This window comes from Ursus arctos, unplaced genomic scaffold, assembly GCF_023065955.2.
Source record: "Ursus arctos isolate Adak ecotype North America unplaced genomic scaffold, UrsArc2.0 scaffold_8, whole genome shotgun sequence".
Lineage (NCBI taxonomy): Eukaryota > Metazoa > Chordata > Mammalia > Carnivora > Ursidae > Ursus > Ursus arctos.
Window position 1 is genome coordinate 29,471,627 of NW_026623100.1, and position 23,431 is coordinate 29,495,057.

A 23,431-nucleotide genomic window follows, 5' to 3' on the forward strand; every position below is an offset into this window, starting at 1 on the left:
AGTGAATTCTATTACATTTCTGAGGGTCCTCTGCCTAATTTAGGAATAGTAAATACCAGGAAGAATAGGAATTGGAATGTCCAGAGATCAATAGTTCCAGATTTAGTCACATTAGACAAAATAAGTTTAGGAAAAGGAAGCTCATGTTGATATTATAACAGTTTTTAAAACTATCATTTTTATATATTATAAAGTTTGAACAGACTTTTAGATTAAATTTAGTTTCTTATTCGTCTTCCTTGGAAGACTACACTGTAAAATGACTAGTGGCTTCTAAAAGAAAACAAGTCACCCATCAAACCTAAAATCCCATGTGAAATACTTTGATAGAGGACAGAATTCTTTTGAGATATGACATGTCTTTGTGTATAAATAGTTATATAAGTTTCTGTGGTGGCTAATATTAATAACAGCACTTATGATAATAAACTCTTCCTCAAAAATCTTATGAAAACAGTGTCTTTTGACTTTTTGCTAAACGGTGATTAATCAGTGATTATTAATTTTTATATCAACATAGTTCTGACTTATATATCCATATTGTACTATTTACCCAGGCTTAATTCTTTTTTAAAAGTTACTTTACAAAGAAAGTAGTTCAAATTAACCAACTGTGCCTTACAAACATAAATATAAATGATACTGAGTAAGTATTGATTGAAACAAAAAGCACTTAAAAAAACTAGCATTAATTCTTACCAACTCCGGAGGTTATTGATTCTGCATCAATGTCACTAGCTCTTTTTCTTGCCACTTCAGCTAGTGCCAATTCACCCTTATCTAGTGCAAAGTAATGGATGTCCTTTGGAAATAAAGCAAAATAAAAGATTAATCCAAATGAATCTTGGTCAAGTTACAAAGAAGATTTTGAACAAAAGAGCTTCCTGTTCAGATTACAAAACAGACACGGCTAATGAATATTTTTTTGTGTTTTAATTCTCTCAGTTTTCTTTTCTAGTATAAGCAAATTTTCTTGAATTGTAGATTATAACTATACCTAATAGCATTATTTAAATAAGTTATTTTAATTCTTCAGGGAAAAAGACAAGTTTTTAAACCAAACGTTTGACATACTCAGTTTTGTCAGGAAATAAAAACATTTACTGCTATGTTCTTTGGTGAGATTTTAATATCCAAGATGACGTCTTCAAAATTCAATTGTATATCATAGTATGATAAGCATTTTTATAAGAAATACAACTACACAAATTTGTCTCTGACATTTATGTGTCTGGCATGTACTACTTTGTTAACATTAATATTACTATTATCTTCAACTCATACAGTCGTCAACAAATAATCAGTATCTACTAAGTGTTAGGCATTGTTCTGGAATATAGAAATCAATTACAATTCCACGTCTCAAGAAGCTGTGAGCCCACTGGGGAGACAGGCCATTGTGAACAACAGTTAATTACATAATATATGATGGGTTTTATAACAGATATTTGCACACATATGTGGCAAAAGAGAAGGGACTGATCCTTGCTCTGAGTCTCGAAGGACAAATAAGAGTTACGCTAGGATGGAAAATAGAGAAAAAGTGACAGAATTAGTATCTGGTGCATATATGTATAGAAGACTGAAAAAACAGTTCTGTTAGCCAATGGTATATCTTTGAATATGGAGGGAGTCTTGGGTTGGATGTGTGGGAGAAAGCAGTATAAAATAATACTAAAGTAGGTGTAGCCACTAAAAAGGATTTTGAACTATTTTTGGTGTGTAAAAGATCGCTGGAATATTGCAATAAAAATGGAAAAAGAAGGGGCATTTGGTGGCTCAGTCAGTTAAGTGTATGACTCTTGATTTCGGCTCAGGTCATGATCTCAGGGTTATGAGATTGAGTTCCACACTGGGTCCCTGCTCAGTGGGGAGTCTGCTTGAGATCTCTCTTTCCCTCTTCCTCTCTCTCTAGAATAAATAAGTCTTTTTTAAAAATGGAAAAAGAATACGAACAACCAGTTTACAATGAAGAAATATAAATGGCTTATACTCATGAAAGATATTTCACTTTATGAATATTCAAATAAGTGCAATTGAAAAAAATATAATTTCAAATTGTTTAAGTTTTTAAAAGTTCAGAATATTTACTGGTTGCAGAGGCTTTCAGGGAAGACGGCAGAGTAGGAGGATCATAAGCTCACCTCATCCCATAAATACAACTAGATAACACCCACATCAGTGTAAATAACCCAGAAAATGACCCAAAGATTGACAGACCAAACTCTACAGGTAAATGCAGAGAAGCCACATCAAAGAGGGCAGGGAAGGTGGAGATGCTGTCACCAAGAAGGAGGGACACTGCAGATGTGGAGGGGAGAGAGAAGCAGACCCCCACATCAGGCACACCAGGCATCTGAGGCATGGGGGACATACCGGGAAGACAAATCCTCATAACATTTGACTTTGAAAACCAGAAGGGCCTAAGTTCACAAGTTCTTACAATCAGTGGGGCATTACACCTGGAACTTTAAAAATTAGTGGGCTCCATTCTGGGAGAGCAGGGAGAACAACAGGAAACTGACTTCCTGCCCTTAATCTTTTTGACTACAAACAGCCCCACTGAGATACAGCATAAAAGCAGCAGTTTGAAAAATGCCTGGGGTATATGGGAATGAGATTTATTTACTAATCTCAGAGCATATGCTGGAGGGGCAGGGATCTTTGGGAGACTTTTCCAAGAACAAAATAGCTGCTGGGCACCATTTCACTCCCCCGCCCCCCCCACCCCAGCCTAAATACATGGATACCTACAGGAACCAGCACAGCACCAACATGTTCCACCTAGCTTACTAACAGTCCACCCTGCCCTGGTGTGCTTCTGCAGATCCACATCCATAAACCCACCAGTCTTGTCAAGTCTTCCCAGGTGGCTCCAGGTCCTCTCCCTTAGTAGACTGGTGAAGACGATCCTGGCACCACATGCCCCACCCCTACATTCTGCTGCAGACTTTCTTCCTCCAGTATGTCCTTGGCAGGAGCCCATCCAAAGTGGTGCTACAAGACTGGCAGTGTGCCAGCAGCCCTGACAGGGGTGAGCACCACTCCAAAGTGACTCCTACCCAAGGTAGAGGGTAAGAACCCTACACTCCAATCCAACTGTGGCTCCAGAAGTGGGCTGGGAGCAGACATCAAGTCTGACTACAGGCTCCACCCACCAACAAAAATTCAGGGGCTAACACAGGGAAAGCACCTTGCAGTTTGGTGCTACTGCATCTCTGGTAAAGGCTTGGTTTGACTCAACTCAAGCCCAACACGGCCCCAGAATGGCCCATTTTCAACACAGTGATCAAAATCTGCACGAAAAAGGCAAAGAGAGCCATTATAGATGACAGAACTAAAGGCAAATGCAGCTCAGCCACAAAGTACTGCACATGCAGTAGGAGACACCCCTAAAGTGAACTGGGGACATAGCACTGCAAGGCACTACAGGACCTCTTCTTCATAAGGCCACTACTTTCTTCTTTTCTTTTTCTTTTTTTTAAAGATTTATTTATTTACTTTAAGAGAAAGAGAGAGCACTGGGGCGGGGGGGGGGGAGGCAGAAGGAGAGGGAGAGAGAGAAGCCCAAGCAGACTCCCTGCTGAGCACAGAGCCCCACATGGGGCTCAATCCCACAACCGTGTGATCACAACTTGAGCTGAAATCAAGAGCTGGTTGCCACCCAGGTGCCCCTAAGGCCACTACTTTCAAGAGCAAGAGATACAGTGGCCTTTCCTAAAACACAGAAAAAGACACAGAGAGTTAGACAAAATGAGGAGACAGAGGAATATGTCCCAAATGAAAGAACAAGACAAAATCACAGTGAGAGCTAAATGAAATGGAAACAAGTAATATACCTGATAGAGAATTTAAAGTAATGGTCATAAAGATACACTCACTAGACTTGAGAAGAGTAGAGGAATTCAGTGATACCTTCAAAAAAGAGACAGAAAACATAAAAAAGAACCAATGAGAGATGAAGAACTCAATAACTGAAATAAAAAATACACTAGATGCAATAAATAGCAGACTAGAGGAAGCAGAAGAACAGATCAGGGACCTGCAGGAGAGAGTAATAGAAAGCAATCAAACTGACTGGAGTGGGAGGGAAAAAGATAATGAAAACAGGTTAATGAAACTCAGTAACACCATGAAGCATAATAACATTTACATTGTAGGAATCCCAGAGGAGAAGAGAGAGAAAAGGGTTGAAAATTTATTTGAAGAAATAATAGCTGAAAACTCCCCAAATCTGGGGAAGGAAACAGAAATCTAGATCCAGGAGCACAGAGATTCCTGCCAAAAATTAAACCAAAGAAGTCCACACCAAAACACATAATTAAAATGGCAAAAAAAGCAGCAAAATAGAATTTTAAAAGCAGCAAGAGAAAACAGTTACATTCAAGGGAAGTCCTATAAGACTATCAGTGGATTCTTCAGCAGAAACTTGTAGGCTAGAAGAGAGTGGCATGATATATTCCAAGTGCTGAAAGAAAAAATCCTGCAAACAAGAATACTTTATCCAACATAGCAATCACTCATAATAGAAGCAGAGAGAGGATTTTCCAAACAAAAATTAAAGGAATTCATCACCCTAAACCAGCCCTGTAAGAAATGTTAAAGGGGACTCTGAGTGGAAAGGAGAGAGCTTAGGCAAGAGAAAGAAAAGTAGGAAGCAAAAAGGCACGAAAATTAAATATACCTATAAAATTCAAGGGCCTCACAGAATAAAAGGATGTAAAGTAGGGCACCATATACATAAAACAGGGCTGGGAAAAGAGTAAAAACATAGTGCTTTTAGAATGGGTTCAAACTTAAGCGACCATCAACTAAACACAGACTGATATACAGATGTTATATATAAACATAATGGTAACCACAAATCAAAAACTGGTAATAAATACATAAAAAAGAAAGAGAAAAGAATTCAAGTATATCACTAAGAAAGACAGCAAACCATGAGAGAAAGGAGCAAGAGAACAAAGGAACAGAGAAGAACTACAAAAACAGCCATAAAACAAGTTATAAAATGACAGTAAGTACATACCTAACAATAATTACTTTGAGTGTAAAAGGACAAAATGCTCCAATCAAAAGACGGTGATGGAATGGATAAAAAAGTAAGGCCCATTTATATGCTTCCTAGAAGGGACGCATTTCAGACCTAGAGATACATGCAGATTAAAAGTGCAGGGATGGAAAAGCACTTATCACGCAAATGGATGTGAAAAGAAAGCCAGGGTAGTAGTACTTATGCTGGACAAAGTGGGTTTTAAATCGAAGGCTGTAATAAAGGAAAAAGGACACTATATAATCATAAAGGGAACAAGCCAAAAAGAAACTATAATAATTGTAAATATTTACACACCCAATATGGCAGCTCCCAAATACATAAAGCAGCTAAAAACAAACATAAAAGAAATAATCAATAGTGATACAATAATATACTTTAACACCCCACTTACATCAATGGGTAGATCATCCACACAGAAAATCAACAAGGAAACAGTGGCTTTGAATGACACACTGGACCAGATGGATCTAACCGATGGATGTAGACCAGATCTATTCAGAACATTCCATCCTAAAATAGCAGATACACTTGTTTCAAGTGCACATAAATTACTGTCCAGAACAGGTCACAAGGTTAGGCTACAACAATTTCAACAAATTAAAAAAGACTGAAGTCATCCTATGCATTTTTTCTGACCACAGTGCTATGAAACTAGAAATCAAACACAAGAAAAAATCTGTAAAGAACACAAGCATATGGAGGTTAAATAACATACTATCAAGCAATGAATGGGTCAACCAAACTATCAAAGAGGAAATAAAAAATTACATGGAGACAAATGAAAATGAAAATACAATGGTCCAAAATCTCTGAGATGAAGCAAAAACTCTTCTAAGAGGGAAGTTTATAGCAATACAGGCCTAACTCAAGAAGCAAGAAAAATCTCAAATAAACGACCTAAACTTACACCTAATGGAGCTAGAAAAAGAAGAAGAAACAAACCCCAAACCAGTAGAATAAAGAAAGTAATGAAGATTAGAGCAGAAATAAATGAAATAGAAACTGAAAAAACAGGACAAGGTCAATGAAACCAGGAGCTGGTTCTTTGAAAAGATCAACAAAATTGATAAGCTTTTACTCAGACTCATTAAAAAAAAAAAAAGCGAGGGCTCAAATAAACAAAAACATAAGTGAAAGAAGAAATAATAACAACCAACACCAGAGAAATAGAAAGAAAACATGATGAAAAATTATATGCCAACAAATTGGGTAGTCTAGAAGAAATGGGTAATTTCCTAGAAACATATAATCTTCCCAAGGTCACTCAGGAACAAACAGAAAATTTGAACAGACCAATTGCCAGCAATGAAAACAGAATCCGTAATCGAAAAAACTCCCAACAAACAAAAGTCCAGGACCAGACAGCCTCACAGGTGAATTCCTTTTTTTTTTTTTAAAGATTTTATTTTATTTGACAGAGATAGAGACAGCCAGCGAGAGAGGGAACACAAGCAGGGGGAGTGGGAGAGGAAGAAGCAGGCTCCTAGCGGAGGAGCCTGATGTGGGGCTCGATCCCATAACGCCGGGATCACACCCTGAGCCGAAGGCAGACGCTTAACCGCTGTGCCACCCAGGCACCCCCACAGGTGAATCCTACCAATCATTTAAAAAAGAGTTAATACATATTCTCTCAAACTATTCCAAAAATGGAAGAGTAAGGAAAGCTTCCAAATTCACTTATGGGATTGCCATTACCCTGATACCAAAGCCAGATAAAGATAATACAAAAAAAATAGAACTGCAGGCCAATATCTCTGGTGAACATGGATGCAAAAATACCCAACAAAATATCACAAACCAAATCCAAGAATACATTAAAAAATAATTGACCTCAATCAAGTGGAATTTATTCTTGGGATGCAAGGGTGGTTCAATATTCACAAATCAGTCAACATGATACATCACATCAAGAGAAAGGATAAAAACCACATGATCAATAGATGTGGAAAAAGGATCTGACAAAGTATAACATCCATTCATGATAAAAAACATCAACAAAGTAGGTTTAGAGGGAACACAGTGCAACATAATAAAGGCCATATATAAAAAACCCATAGTTAACATCATTTTCATGGTGAAAACCCAAGAGCGTTTCTCCTAAGATCAGGAACAAGATAAGGATGTCTACTTTCACCACTTTTTTCAACACAGTACTGGAAGTCCTAGCCACAGCAATCAAACAAGAAAAAGGAATAAAAGGCATCCAAATTAGTAAGGAAGGAGTAAAACTTGCAGTATTTGCAGATGATGTGATACTATACACAGAAAACCCTAAAGACTCTACAAAAAAAAAAAAAAAAAAACTATTAGAAATGATAAATGAATTCAGTGAAGTCAAGGATATAAAATCAATATACGGAAATCTGATACTTTTCTATACACTAATAATGTAGTATCAGGAGGAGAAATTATGAAAAATATTCCATTTACAACTGCAGCAAAAAGAATAAAATACCTAGGAATGAACTTAACCAAGGAGGTGAAAGACTGTACCCTTAGTATAAAACACTGATGAAAGAAATTGAAGATGACACAAACTAATCGAAAGATATTTTATGCTGATGGAGTAGAAGAATCAGTATTGTTAAAATGTCCATACTACCCAAAGCAATCTACATATTTATTGCAATCCTTTTCAAAATACCAACAGCAACTTTCACAGTACTAGAACAAATAATCCTAAAATCGGTATGGAACCACAAAAGACTCTGAATAGCCAAAGCAATCTTGAAAAAGAAGAACAAAGCTGGAGGTATCACAATCCAAGATTTCAAAAGAGTTGTAGGAATCAAAACCTTATGGTACTGGCACACAAACAGATACATACATCCATGGAACAAAATATAGAGCCCAGATAAACCCATGTTTATATGGTCAATTAATCTTCAACAAAGGAGGCAAGAATACACAATTGGAAAAAGACAGTCTCTTCAACAAATGGTATTGGGAAAACTGGACAGCAACCTACAAAAGAATGAAACTGGACCACTTTCTTACACCATATATAAAAGTAAACTCAAAATGTACTAAAGACCTGAATGTGAGACCAGAAACCATAAAAATCCTAGAAGAGAGCATAGGCAGTAACTTCTCTGACAGACGTAGCAACATTTTTCTAGGTATGTCTCCTGAGGCAAGGAAAACAAAAGCAAAAATAAACCATTGGGACTACATGAAAATGAAAAGTTTCTGCACAGCAAAGGAAACACTCAACAAAACTAAAAGACAACCTAGTAGATGGGAGAAAATATTTGCAAATAACATATCTGATAAAAGGTTAGTATCCAAAACATACAAAGACCTTTTACAACTCAACACCAAAACCCACAAATAATCCAATTTAAAATGGGGCAGAAGACATGAACATGCATTTCTCCAAAGAAGACATACAGAAGGCCAACAGACACATGAAAAGATGCTCAACACCACTGATCATCAGGGAAATGCAAAAGAAAACTGCAATGACCTCACATCTGACAGAATGTCTAAAATAAAAAACATAAGAAACGACGCGTGTTGGCGAGGATGTGGAGAAAAAGGAATCCTATTGCACTATTGGTGGAATACAAACTAGTTCAGCCACTGTGGAAAATAGTATGGAGGTTCCTCAAAAGAAAACAGAACTACCCTCCAGTCCAGCAATCCCACTACTGGGTATTTACCCAAAGAATGCAAAAACATGAATTCAAAGGTATACATGCACCTCTATGTTTATTGCAGCATTATTTACAATAGCTAAGACACAGAAGGAGCCCAAGTGTCCATCAATTGGTGAATGGATATAGAAGATGTGGTACATATACACAACAGAGTATTATTCAGTCATAAAAAATCTTGGGGAACCTGGGTGGATCCATCACTTAAGCATCTGCCTTAGGCTCAGGTTATGATCTCAGCTCAAGTCATGATCCCCTTTGGCTCACGTCATGAGTCCCTCATCGGGCTTCCTGCTCGGGGGGGGGGGGGGACTGCTTCTCCCTTTCCCTATGCTCCTCCCCCCTACTTGTGCTCACTCTCTTGCTCACTCTCTAATAAATAAAATATTTAATTAAAAAAAATGAAATCTTGCCATTTGCAATGACATGGATGGAGCTATAGAGTATAATGGTAAGTAAAATAAATCGGAGAAAGAGAAATACCCTGTGATTTCACTCCTACGTGGAATTTAAGAAACAAAACAAAAATGAACAAAGAAAAAAAGAGACAAACCGAGAAACAGACTCTTAACTATAGAAAACAAATCGATAGTTACTAGAGTGGAGGTGTATGGGGGGATGGGTGAAATAGGTGAAGGGGATTAAGAGTATACTTGTCATGATGTGCAGCTGTAATGTACAAAATTGTTGAATCACTGTATTGTGCACCCAAAACTAATATATCACTGTATGTTAACTATACTGGAATTAAAATAAATTATGAAAAGGAATATTTACTGGTTGCAAAGTTTCAGAGAATCAGATACTTAACATTTACTGGGAATATAAAACTTTATAGAGCAGGGATCCATAGAGTATGACCTATGGGCCAGATATAGCCTGCCTTTTGTATAGTCCTCAAGTTAAAAATGGTGCCACATTTTTAAATGGTTGGAAGAATTGTGCTCACCACTCTTATTTAACTCTAAATGGCTTTGGAATTAGCTTGTACTACAGACTTAAAAATATTTCAATCTAAAACTACAAGGCAAAATAGTACTTATATATGAAACTTAAAATATGATAAAGTAATTTCAATGATAAGTGCCATTTTTTTGACTTGCAAGTAATGTCAGGCTGTGTTATACATTTCCTGAATTGTTTAGAAATAAAGGGAGATCTCCATTCTACACATATTCCTGCAGCAATATATTTTCTGATTTCAATATACAGCAGTGTTTTTCAATCTTGATGCAAGTGCAACAGAAATTTCCATATTCCAAAGTCTATTTATGCATCTGAGGAATTTTAATTGGAAGCAATTAATTTGTAATAAAATGACATGCTAAATGGCATTCTTTAGGTCTTTTAGTTAATAGAATTCTAAAAATGTCATCTAGTTGGTGAATATACTCAATTAAAACCATATGCCCATGGACTGATATTAATAGGTGGCAGTACCTATCTATGAGGAAAGAAATTTGCAAAAGTGAAATACATAAAATCTCATCATAGATCAGCATTAACAGATGAACATTTTGCAGATTTTTTAAAAATAAGGAACACCAACTTTTAGCCCTAATTTAAGTGAAATGTTATTCCCCCAAAAGAAAATTCCATTATTTACATTTGTAAACTTGTACTATCAAAACTACTCAATTACAGTATTTCTAATTTAATTAATAAAGATTAATGGAAGTTTGTGTTTTTTTGCTATATACAAGTACTTATATAATAACCTCAATTTTGCTTCTTGGTCTACAAGCCTATATTTAATATGTGGACCTTCTCAGGAAAAGTTTATTGTGTTTAACAATGTATCAATATTAAAAATTTGCCTATATATACTTTGGAAAATCTTAAGGAAATGATGTGACAATGTATGTCCAAAGATTGGCAATGACAGCATTACTTATAACAATGAAAAACTGGAAGCAATTTCAGTGTACATCAATTGAAATAATTATGTTTTTTTTCTTTTAATCCAAGAGCGTCATGATGCTTTCATAATGGGTCCTTATTATTCAATGAAGAAATTTGTAATAATGTAAAAATATATACTACTGTATTCAGTTAGCTAATATTTTATTTAAAACTTTTGCATCTGTGTTCTTACTTACGAAAAGTCAATGACTTTACTTGGGCTTAACAGACAACAAGCCCTGACTGCTATCAAGGTTATACTAGCCTTATAAAATAAGTTAGGTAGCTTTTAAAAATTCTCTCTTGTATTCCAAAATTTGTATGTGATTATTCACTGAAAATAAACAAATGATATGCAATAAATTTGAGAAGAAATTACTAATCATTACTGACCAACATAAGTGAACATCCAATTAAAATATAGACACACCACCTTATGGCTGAAAAGACTATATGTGATAAAGATCAATTCTGACCACAAATCTGTAAAATCCAGTGGAATTACAATTAAAATCATTTCAAAGGTTTTAATGGAACTTGACAAGTTAATCTTAAAGTTCTTATGTCAAAGCAAATGGTCAAGAATATCAAAGACTTACTCTAACATTAAGACTATATAGCACTTTTATACAGACATACAAAGGAAAGAGAAAGATACATAACCATACAAATATGGTTTTCTTTGTGAGTTACTAACTCTAGTACTTTATGTTTAGCAGTGATGTGAGTGTTGGATGTAAGATCTGTGGCTCACAAATTATATCTGGAACATTCTGTCTTTCCTTATTATTTTTTATTTTGAAGAAAACATCAAAAAATTTTTAAATTTATTTAAGTCCAATTAGCCAACATATAGTATATCATTAGTTTTTGATGTAATGTTCAATGATTTATTAGTTGTGTATAACACCCAGTGCTCATCACATCATGTGCCCTCCTTAATGCCCATCACCCAGTTACGCATCCCCCCACCCACCTCTGCTTCTATAACCTTCAGTTTGTTTCCTAGAGTCAAGAGTCTGTCATGGTTAGTCTTTCTCTCTGATTTCTTCCCATTCAGTTTTCCCTCCCTTCCCCTATGATCCTCTGACCTATTTCTTATGTTCCACATATGATTAAAACTATATGATAATTTTATGTCCTTCTCTGATTGAGTTATTTCACTTAGCATAAATCCCTTCAGTTCCACCCATGTCGATGTAAATGGTAGGTACTTATCCCTTCTGATGACTGAGTAATATTCCATCATATATATGAACCACATCTTTTTTATCCATTCATCTGTTGAAGGACATCTCGGCTCCTTCCACAGTTTGGCCATTGTGGACATTGCTACTGTGAACATTGGGATGCAGGAGCCCCTTCTTTTCACTGCATCTGTATCTTTGGGCTAAATACCTTGTAGTGCAATTGCTGGGTCATAGGGTAGCTCTATTTTTAACTTCTTGAGGAACCTCCATACTGTTTTCCAGAGTGGCTGTACCAGCTTTCATTCCCACCAACAGTGTAAGAGGGTTCCCCTTTCTCCACATCCTCACCAACATTTGTTGTTCCCTGTCTTGTTGATTTTAGCCATTCTAACTGGTGTAAGGTGGTATCTCATTGTGGTTTTGATCTGTATTTCTCTGATGACAAGTGATGTGGTGCATTTTTCAGGTGTCTGTTGGCCATTTGTATGTCTTCTTTGGAGAAATGTCTGTAAATGTCTTCTGCCCATTTCTTGACTGGATTATTTGTTTTTTGGGTGCTGAGTTTGAGAAGTTCTTTATAGATCTTGGATACCAGCCCATTATCTGATATGTCATTTGCAAATATCTTCTCCCATTTCGTAGGTTGCCTTTTAGTTCTGTTGACTGTTTCCTTTGCAGTGCAGAAGCTTTTTATCTTGATGAAGACCCAAAAGTTCATTTTTTGCTTTTGTTTCCCTTGCCTGGCCTTGACGTCTTGAAAGAAGTTGATATGGCTGAGATTGAAGAGGTTGCTGCCTGTGTTCTCCACTATTTTGATGGATTCCTGTCTCACATATAGGTCTTTCATCCATTTTGAGTTTATCTTTGTGTACGGTTTAAGAGAATAGTGCAGTTTCATTCTTCTGCATGTGGCTGTCCAATTTTCCCAACAGCATTTGTTGAAGAGACTTTTTCCACTGGATATTTTTTCCTGACTTGTTGAAGATTATTTGACCAGAGAGTTAAGCCATTTTTGGGCTCTCTATTCTGTTCCATTGATTTGTGTCTGTTTTTGTGCCAGTACCGTACTGTGTTGATGATCACTGCTTTGTAATATAGCTTGAAGTCAGGCATTGTGATGCCCCCAAGCTTTGGTTTTCTTTTTCAACTTTCCTTTGGCTATTCAGGGTCTTTTCTGGTTCTGTACAAATTTGAGAATTGTTTGTTCCAGCTCTGTGAAAAATATCAGTGGTATTTTGATAGGAATTGCATTGAATGTGTACATTGCTCTGGGCAGCATAGACATTTTAACAACATTTATTCTTCCCATCCATGAGCATGGAATGTTTTTTTCATCTCCTTGTCTTCCACAATGTCTTTTATAAGGGGCATAGAGCCAAAAGACTGTGGTCCCCCCTTTTCAATACACCTTCTGGGACGGTCTTCACCTTTGTGCCAAATTCTGCAGAATCTTGCCATGCGTGCCCACTGTAAACTTCCCAGAGGGAGTCCAAGGGACCCCTGTGTGTCACTGCCCTTTGTGTGCCTTGGGAATGCGGGCAGTTGCGGGCTTGTGTGTGTACCCTGCTCTGCTGCTCCCAGGCCACGGCTGGGTGTTGCCCTACTGTCCTTTCCAGGGGCCACTGCTGTCCTGAGAGCTGTTGCCTGGCCATGGGCGCAGCTTTTTCACCCCTCCTGGGGGATGGTAAATGGCCCGTGCGTTCCAGTCCTTTTCAGGGTGCTCAGACAGAAGTTGGTCATCCAGCCGGCCCAGCTCAAGGTTTATGGTGATCCAAGCTGCAAGTCCCTTCCTGGGCTCACTGACCATAACCAGTTGCTCTGCTTCATGGCTTGGGCATTCTACCAGTTCAGGCATCCCTGTTCATTCTGTGTCTCCTGGGATCCTGAGACCACAATGACCCACCTAGAATTCTGCCCTTTTCATCCTGAGTGCCTTTCAGAAAGGGATGTCTCTCACTACACCAGATTTCTCAGGGTTCTGGTTTTGTGTTCTGGGGTTATATCACTCTCCAGTAGCCAGCTTATGGAGGCTTCTTCCCTGCTCTGCTTATCTTCTGATATCTCATATTCACCACTCTTCACCTCCTACCTTGCAAAAAGCAGTCACTTTCCTACTTGTAGAGTTCCAGATATATTTTCTTAAGTCTCAGGCTGAATTCGTGGGTATTCAGAATAGTTTGATAGATATCCAGCTAACTTCAAGGGACCAGATGAAATGAGGTCCCCTACTCTTCCGCCATCTTGCCTCCTCCCACACATTCTTACTCATTTTTCCTTAACTCTATGATTTCTCCTCTTTATTTTTTAATTGTTATAAAGAATTGGAGTCATTAATTTGAAGAGAGTAAGCCTCAACAGTTCTTAAGTTGTTATTATATCTGTACCATGAAGGTTTTTGTTCCTTAATCTTTCTGTTTACAGTCTATTTACTTGCTGATACACTTGTGAGCCTCCTTGCTATTCATATATCTGAATGTAGTCTTTAGCAAAATGTAGTAGAGAATATATCCCTTTAACTCCATGCTCCTCAGTTTGACATTGTTCACAAATCTTTAGGGGCTGATGCAAGACTCTTCAGGCTCTGATGCACAACATATCTAGTATCTATATCTCTTGCCAAATGACTATCCTCTAGCTTCACTTATTTTTTAACTTATGGATAGTTTTAGTGTTTGAATTTAATTTAAATGTTGGATATATACAACTAACTGTGTTTGCATACCTCCGGGAAAGGGTCATATTCTAAATGAGTCAAAATAAAAGCCACTTGGCTTTAAATTTCATTTTCATGTCTTGTACCTGCCTAGGCCAGTTCATACATGAATACAGGACATAGAGTAAAGCTGGTTGAGACTAACTCAGGCTAAGGTACTATTAAATCATACATTAAGACATTTCAAGAGGCCACTACCAAGACTGACATGCCCTTCTACTCATTCTGAGTTCAAATTCAATTACTATTAATAAAAAAAATCATTCCATAAATAATTATGGACTATTCACTATGTGCCAGATGCAGAGGTGAATTTACCACAAAATCAAAGAAGTTTAGGCTTCATTTCCTCCCATTTGTACATAGCCTTTCCAGTACCTAATTTTGTATTTGAAATTTTAAACTCTTTTTCTTAAGAAGTACTCCTCAAATTATACAAGCTCCAAGCTCTATAAAACACTGATCCACCCCTGATGGACAACTATCAAAGTTCTCACATACTAGTGGGCTGTGTTCCCACATGCTTAGTTTAAAATCATGTGTCTGGGAGGCACAAGGAGAATGCAAGTTGTACAGCCCTTTTTTGTTTTGTTGATCTGTTTTTGGAAATGTATAAGATTAAGATGACATATAACAAGTCTAAGTGGACAACATGGATAGTAATAGATCAGAAAAGTGCCATATTGATAAATCCCAATCTTTACTGCCACCCAACCAGCATTACCTCGTTGCTGGATGGTTTTATTATTAAAGTGTAACTAACCCAGAAGCAAGTTTTCAAAAAAATACACAAAAGAATAAATCACTTAGTTTTTGTCATTCTCGGTAATAATTTTATAATTTACCATTTGCTAAACTGACTTAGATTAGTATCATCATTTAGCACTATTTAGTGAAATTGGCTTCCACTGCACAAAAGATGACAAACACTGATAGTCATTGGCCATGATCCAGGTTTAAATATTTACACATATCCTGTCTGTGTCATCTAGGATCAAAAATAAAAAACTTGCTGTTACTGGGTTCTTTTTTTTTTTTTTTTAAGATTTTATTTATTTATTCGACAGGATAGAGACAGCCAGCTAGAGAGGGAACACAAGCAGGGGGAGTGGGAGAGGAAGAAGCAGGCTCATAGCGGAGGAGCCTGATGTGGGGCTCGATCCCATAACGCCGGGATCACGCCCTGAGCCGAAGGCAGACGCTTAACCGCTGTGCCACCCAGGTGCCCCTGTTACTGGGTTCTTACTACCTTTCACAAATGACCTGAATGTACTATTGGAATGAATATGCAAATTTACAATAAGATGTTTAAAACTAAAAAAAATCTTGAATAGACGTTCATCTTTAAATCATACTTTGGATCAGTCATTGACAATAAACTTTTATAACATGTTGTTATAACCTTTCCTAATTTTTGTAATGTTTCTAGGGATTGATAGATTTGTATGAAATATAGAAATCCTTACCAAGATAGGCAACAGCTTATGCATATTTAAGATTACCATATTCTAGTGTTCCCCACTGTAACATTTAACTTAGTTCAAATCAACTGATAATTAAAATTTAAAACCTAATTATAGCTTTTCAAGTTTAAGCCTTGTTAAACATTGCTTTCAGAATGTTCAAGATCATGTTGCTCTAGTATGGTGACTAACATAATATAATAAAAAATCATTATAAAAAAAAAAGATCATGTTGCTCTATTTCAATTAAAGAAAGTAAAATGTTGACATAATTCTTTTTCTGTTATTTATTTCTATTATCTATTATTTTATAATAACATTTCAGATCAGACAAATCTGATGAATAAGTTTTAAGAATCAGGAATAAAATACTGTTTCTGATAATGTGTTAATGTTTTGAAGTTCTATATTTGTAGATTTGAGGCAAATTAACTTTTAAGATAAGGAAGCATGTTAAATAACGTATCAAATAGTATATGGACAAATTTTATGTCTATGTAAATCATCTAATACAAATCAGAACAATGAATAATCACTTTAAATGTGAAAATATGTGGAAATAATATATATATATATATATATATATATTTTTTTTTTTTAACCAAATGAAGAATTTAATTACAGGGGCACATATTTTTATGTTAGAAAAGTTACTGGAAATTGTCCATTTTTGAGGTTTTCATTGAACTCATAAATAAAACCTACTTCCTTTCAGGAGTTATACTTTTGACTTGTATGAATTTTTTTCTTTGTGGCTACTGGACTATTTGAATTCATTTGTTTAGCATGTTATTTTTAGAGATTTATATTTTTGTAGAGAATTTTTCATATTTATTGCAGTAATATATATACAGACATACATACTATTATATTTCACCTTATTGCATGTCACAAATGCTATTTTTTTTTAACAAATTGAAGGTTTTGTGGTAACCCTGCATCAAGTGAGTTTATTGGCACTGTTTATCGAACAGCATTTGCTCAGTTTGCATCACTTTCATAGTTCAGTAATTCTCATGGTATTTCAAACTTTTCATTATTACTGAATTTGTTATGGTGATCTCTGATCAGTGATCTTTGATGTTACTATTATGATTGTTTTAGGCACCACGAATCATGCCCATATGAGATGGTGAACTTAACTGATAAATGTGTGTGTTCTGAGCGCTCCACTGACTGAGCATTTCCCGGTCTCTCTTCATCTCCTTGGGCCTCCCTATTCTCTGAGACACAACAATATTGAAATTAGGCTAATTAATAACCCTACAATGACCTCTAAGAGATTCAAGTAAAAGGAAGAGCTTCATTTCTCTCACTTTCAATCAAAGACTAGAAATGATTAAACTAAGTGAGGAAGGCACATCAAAAGCCAGGACAGGCTACTAGTTAGGCTTCTGTGCCAAGAAGTCAAGTTATAAATACAAAGGAAAAGTTCTTGAAGGGAATTCCAGGGAACCCATGAATAACAAGAAAGCTAAATAGCCTTATTGCTGATGTAAAGAAACTTTTAGTGTCTGGATAGAAGATCAAACTAGCCAGAACTACCCTTAAGCCAAAGCATAATTCAGAGCAAGGCCCTAACTCTCTTCAAATCTGTGAAGGCTCAGAGAGGTCAGGAAGCTGCAGAAGAAATGTGTGAAGCTAGCAGAGTTGTTTCAAGAGGTTTAAGAAGCCATCTTCATAACACAGGAGTTCAAGATGAAGCAGCAAGTGCTGATGTAGAAGCTGCAGCAAGTTATCCAGAAGATCTAGCTCAGATCATTAATGGAAGTGGCTGCACTAAACAACAGATTTTCAATGTAGATAAAACAGCTTTCTATTGGAAGCAGATGCTATCTATGACTTTCATTGCTAGAGAGAAGTCAATACCTGGCTTCAAAGCTTCAAAGGACAGGCTGAGTGTCTTGTTAGGGGACAATGCAGCTGGTAACTTTAAGTTGAAGCCAATGCTCATTTGCGATACTGAAAATCCTAGGCCATTAAGAATTATGCTAAATCTATTCTGCCTGTGCTCTAGAAATGGAACAACAAAGCCTGGAAGGAGGGCATGTGATATAATGAGCACTGGGTGTTATATACAACTGATGAATCACTGACCTCTACCTCTGAAACTAATAATACATTATATGCTAATTAATTGAATTTAAATTTAAAAAAAGAAAACAAATTTGTTTACAACATGGTTTACTGAATATTTTAAGCCTGCTTTTGAAACCTATTGCTCCAAAAAACGATTCCCTTCAAATATTACTTCTCATTGACAGTGCATCTGGTCACCCAAGAGCTGATGGAGATGTACAATGAGATTCATGTTGTTTTCATGCCCGCTAACGTAACAGCCATTCTGTAGCCCATGGAACAAGGAGCAATTTCATCTTTCAAGTTTTCTTATTAAAGAAGTACATTTCATAAGGCTACAGCTGCCATAGCTGCCATATACAGTGATTCCCCTGATGGATCTCAGGTAAATAAATTGAAAACCTCCTGGAATGCATTTACCATTCTAGATGCCATTAAGAACATTCATGATTCATGGAAAGAGGTCAAAACACCAAAACGAATAGGAGTTTGGAAGAAGCTGATACCATCCCTCATTGATGACTTTGAGAGACTCAAGATTTCAGTGGAGAAAGTAATGCAGATTTCGTGAAAAATAACAAAAGGACTAGAATTAGAAGTGGAGCCTGAAGATGTGACAATTGCTGCAATCTCATGGCAAAACTTGAACCAATAAGAGTTGCTCTTTATGGATGAGCAAAGAAAGTAGTTTCTTGAGATAAATTCTACTCCTGGTGAAGAGGCTGTGAAAACTGTTGAAATACAATGAAGAATTTAGAATATTACATAAACTTAGTCAATAAAGCAGCAGCAAGGTCTGAGGGGATTAACTCCAATTTTGAAAGAAGTTCTACTATGGGTAAAATGTTACTAAAGAGCATTACAGGCTACAGAGAAATCGTTTGTGAAAGGAAGAGCCCATTGATGCAGAAAACTGTACTGCTGTCTTCTTTTAAGAAACTTCCACAGCCACTCTAACTTTCGGCAACCACCACCTTGATCAATCAGCTGCCATCAACATCAAGGCAAGATCCTCCACCAGCAAAAAGATTACAACTCACTGAAAGCTCAGGTGAGGGTTAGCAATTTTAGCCATAAAATATTTTTAAATTAAGGTATGTATATTATTTTTTTAGATATAATACTATTGCATACTTAATAGACTACAATAAGGTATAAACCTAAGTTCTCAATACACCAGGAAACCAAAAAATTCATTTGACTCACTGTTTGTGGTCTGGATCTGAATCTATATTATCTCCAAGGTATGCCTGTATAATTATCATAATTTTAAAAGTCTTCTCATCTATCAATATACTGCTATGGAGTCATCTCAAGAAAAAAATCAAGTCGGCAAACAATGTATTTAGTGTGCTACTAAAACATTAAAACAGGGATTTATTTGAACATATTTAGTTAAATATATTTTCCATAAAAGATGGACAAACCATAATGACAACCTAAAGAAGAAGGAAGGAACAATGTGAAGAAAACAGAGATTGAAGTTAGACTTCACTGAATGCACCATTTTTTAAAGATCTGATTTAGAACAGTTTTTATATAAGATAAAAGAAAAATTTTAAAGTATTCATCAAATATCACAATCAAAATTAAATTAATGAGTTAGTACATCAATTTGGTGGCATTACAACATAAAAAAGTATTTTCAAGTCAGTTTAAAATACATTTTACCTCTTGTGGCATATCTCTAAAAACAAAGGAATTGGAATGAAATCCTAGAATGTATTTAATATCACACTAGTAGGAATAATATTTGTAGAAATATTCTAAAACTGTTTCCTATAAATGTATAACAGAGGTCAGTGAAGTATAGTCTGTGAACCAAATCCAACCTACAACCAGTTTTTGTTAATAAAGTTTTATTAAAATAGCCACATTCAGTCTCACCATAGGAAGATGGCAGAGAAGTAGGGGACTCTAGTTTTGTCTAGTCCCTGGAATTCAGCCAGATACTATCAAATCATTCTGAACACCTGCAAACTCAACTACAGTTCTAAGAAAACAATTGCTGCAATTCTACAAATAGAGAAGCAAACAGTTTTCACAAGGTAGGAGGTTCAGAGGAGTGAATCTGAGGTGACATTTCAGGAGCCTCTGTAAGCTGGGTACTGGAAAGTGATGTAGCAGTGGAGCACAAAATCAGAACTTTTAGGGATGCCTGGGATGCTCAGTTAGGTGGCTGTCTTCAGCTCAGGACACGATCCCAGGGTCCTGGGATCGAGTCCCATATCGGGCTCCTTGCTCAGCAGGGAGTCTGCTTCTCCCTCTGCCTGCCTCTCCCTCTGCTTGTGCTCTCTCTCTCTCTGACACACACACACACACACACACACACACACACACACACACACACATCAGAACTTTTAGAAATCTGATCCAGTGGGGGACATCCTTGGCTGAAAGGTGCTGAGGTGGTGAAGTGGGGCAGAATCCTAGTGTGGTCTTAGGATACCCAGGGTCACAGAAAGAACAGGGCTGTCTGAGTGTTGCAGAGGTCCCAAGTGTCAGAGCAGGGAAGCCAGCGGGAAACAGTGAGCCCAGGAGTGGGATTTCACCATGGTGTTGCCATAAACCATAAACTGTAGCACAATCGGGTGACCACTCTTCGTGCAGGGGCCCAGTAAGAGGCAGAACCGAGGGAGACACCCACCCCTGCCCTGGGAGGAGTGACATGGGCGTGTGCCACAGAAGTCTGTAAAATTTGTAGACTCAAAATGGGGTCACCTGCCTGAGACAAAAAAACTCGGTCACAGGCTGGGTGAACACAGAGTGTGGACAGAAACCAGGGAGACAGAATGACTGACTGCTTTTTTGTGAGGGCTCAAGGAAGAGTGCAGGACACAAATTTTTAACATTGGCTGGATACTGGGGCACAGCCATTTTCAACCTCTAAAGTGGTACAGAAAGCCTTCAGGGAACAAAAGCCACACAGAGTAATCTGGAGCTGCTTACACTGAGCCTGGCCCCTGGCAAGGAGGGTGCAATTCCACTGGGGCAAAGACACTTGAGAATCAGTGCAAGAGGCCCCTCCACCAGAAGATGAGCAGGAACATCCAGCTAACACCAAGTTTACCAATCACACAGAACTATAAAACTCCAGCGCTAGGGGAAAATAGTATATAGAATTTAGGATTTTTCTCATGATTCTTTAGTCTTTCAGTTTAAATTTTTTCCTTTTAACTTTTTGTCCTTTTCAACTAGTTTCTTATATTATCAACTCTTTTGTTAAGTCTTTTTTAATTTTCATTTTTACATTTATTAGACATACACATATATGATATACATATATATCATATATGTCACATATATCATATATATCAATCATATATATATCATATCATATATATCATATATATATATTCTTCAGTGTTGGCTTCCTTTCATTGTATTCAATTTTATTTTTTATATTTATAAGTCTTTCCTTACAATTTGGGATGTAGTTTCTTCTAGCAAACAGACCAAAATACACCTAGGATCTAGTGTATGATTCTGTTCTGTCCACCTGTTTGATTATATTCTCTTTTTCCATTTTTGGTTTCTGAACTCTTCAGATTTGTTTAGCATATATTTTGCTGGGGTCGTGGTTGATATCTTTGTATTTTGTTCCCTCGTTCATGTATTCTTCTCTGGACAGAATGACAGGATGGAAAACTCACCCCAGAAATAAGAACAAAAGGCAGTACTAACTGCCAGAGACTTAGTCAATATGGATAAAAGATGTCAGAGCTAGAATTCAGAATAATGATTATAAAGATACAAGTTGGGCTTGAAAAAAACCATAGAAGACACTAGAGAATCCTTTTCTAGAGAAATAAAAGAAGTAAAGCTAATCAGGTTGAAATAAAAAGGTATATTGAGGTCCAATCAAAATGGAGGCCCTATCTGCTGGCATAAATGAGGCAGAAGAGAAATCAGTGATATAAAACAAAGATAAACTCAAAATGGATGAAAGACCTATATGTGAGATAGCAATCCATCAAAATCCTAGAGAAGAACATAGGCAGCAACCTCTTTGACATCAGCCACAGCAACTTCTTTCAAGACATGTCTCCAAAGGCAAGGGAAACAAAAGCAAAAATGAACTTTGGGGCTTCATCAAGATAAAAGGTTTCTGCACAGCAAAGGAAACAGTCAATAAAATTAAGACGCAACCCACGGAATTGGAGAAGATATTTGCAAATGACATATCAGATAAAGGACTGGTATCCAAGATCTATAAACAACTTCTCAAACTCAACACCCAAAAAACAAATAATCCAGTCAAGAAATGGGCAGAAGACATGAACAGACACTTCTCCAAAGAAGACATACAAATGGCTAACAGACACATGAAAAAAATGTTCAACATCACTAGCCATCAGGAAAATTCAAATCAAAACCACAGTGAGATACCACATTACACCAGCTAGAATGGCAAAAATTAACAAGCCGGGAAACAGCAAGTGTTGGCAAGGACGTGGAGAAAGGGGAACCCTCTTACACTGTTGGTGGGAATGCAAGCTGGTAAAGCCACTTTGGAAAACAGTATGGAGGTTCCTCAAAAAGTTAAAAATAAAACTACCCTACGACCCCGCAATTGCACTACCAGATGTTTACCCCAAAGATACAGATGTAGTGAAAAGAAGGATCATCTGTACCCCAACATTCATATTGTGGACAATAGCCAAATTGTGGAAGGAGCCGAGATGTCCTTCAACAGATGAATGGATAAAGAAGATGTGGTTCATATGTACAATGGAATATTACTCAGCCATCAGAAAGGATGAATACCCACCATTCTCATCAACATGGATGGAACTGGTGGGGATTACACTAGGTCAAATAAGTAAAGCAGAGAAAGACAATTATCATATGGTTTCACTCATATATGAAACATAAGGAATAGCACGGAAGACCATAGGGGAAGGGAGGGAAAACTGAAGGGGGGGGATCAGAGAGGGAGACAAACCATTAGAGATGATGGACTTTGGGAAACAAATTGAGGGTTTCAGAAGGGAGGAGGTGGGGGCATGGGGTAGTCAGGTCATGGGTATTAAGGAGGGCATGTGATGAACACTGGGTGTTATATGCAACTAATGAATCATTGAACACTACATCAAAAACTAATGATGTGCTATATGGTGGCTAACTGAACATAATAAAAAAAAGAAAGAAAATCAGTGATATAGAAGATAAAATGATGGAGAACAAAGAAAATGAGAAAAAGAGAGATAAACAACTACTGGATCACAAAGGAGGATTCGAGAGATCAGGGATACTATAAAGTGAAACAATATTAGGATAACTGGGGCCCCAGAGGAAGAGGAAAAGGGGGGTAGAAGGCATATCTGAGCAAATTATAGCTGAGAACTTCCTTAATCTGGGGAAGGAAAAAG

At 36.9% G+C, this 23,431-nt stretch overlaps 1 protein-coding gene across 19 annotated transcripts in view; it reads right to left on the reverse strand.

Annotated features, from left to right (window-relative positions):
* Positions 1-23,431, reverse strand: part of WDPCP (WD repeat containing planar cell polarity effector) — a 489,024-nt gene that overhangs the window by 162,188 nt on the left and 303,405 nt on the right. For all 19 annotated transcript variants that reach the window (XM_057309423.1, XM_057309427.1, XM_057309428.1 and 16 more), the window contains one exon: positions 700-802. In XM_057309423.1, coding sequence (XP_057165406.1) covers positions 700-802 — 103 coding nt within the window. The remainder of the gene's footprint in view (positions 1-699; positions 803-23,431) is intronic.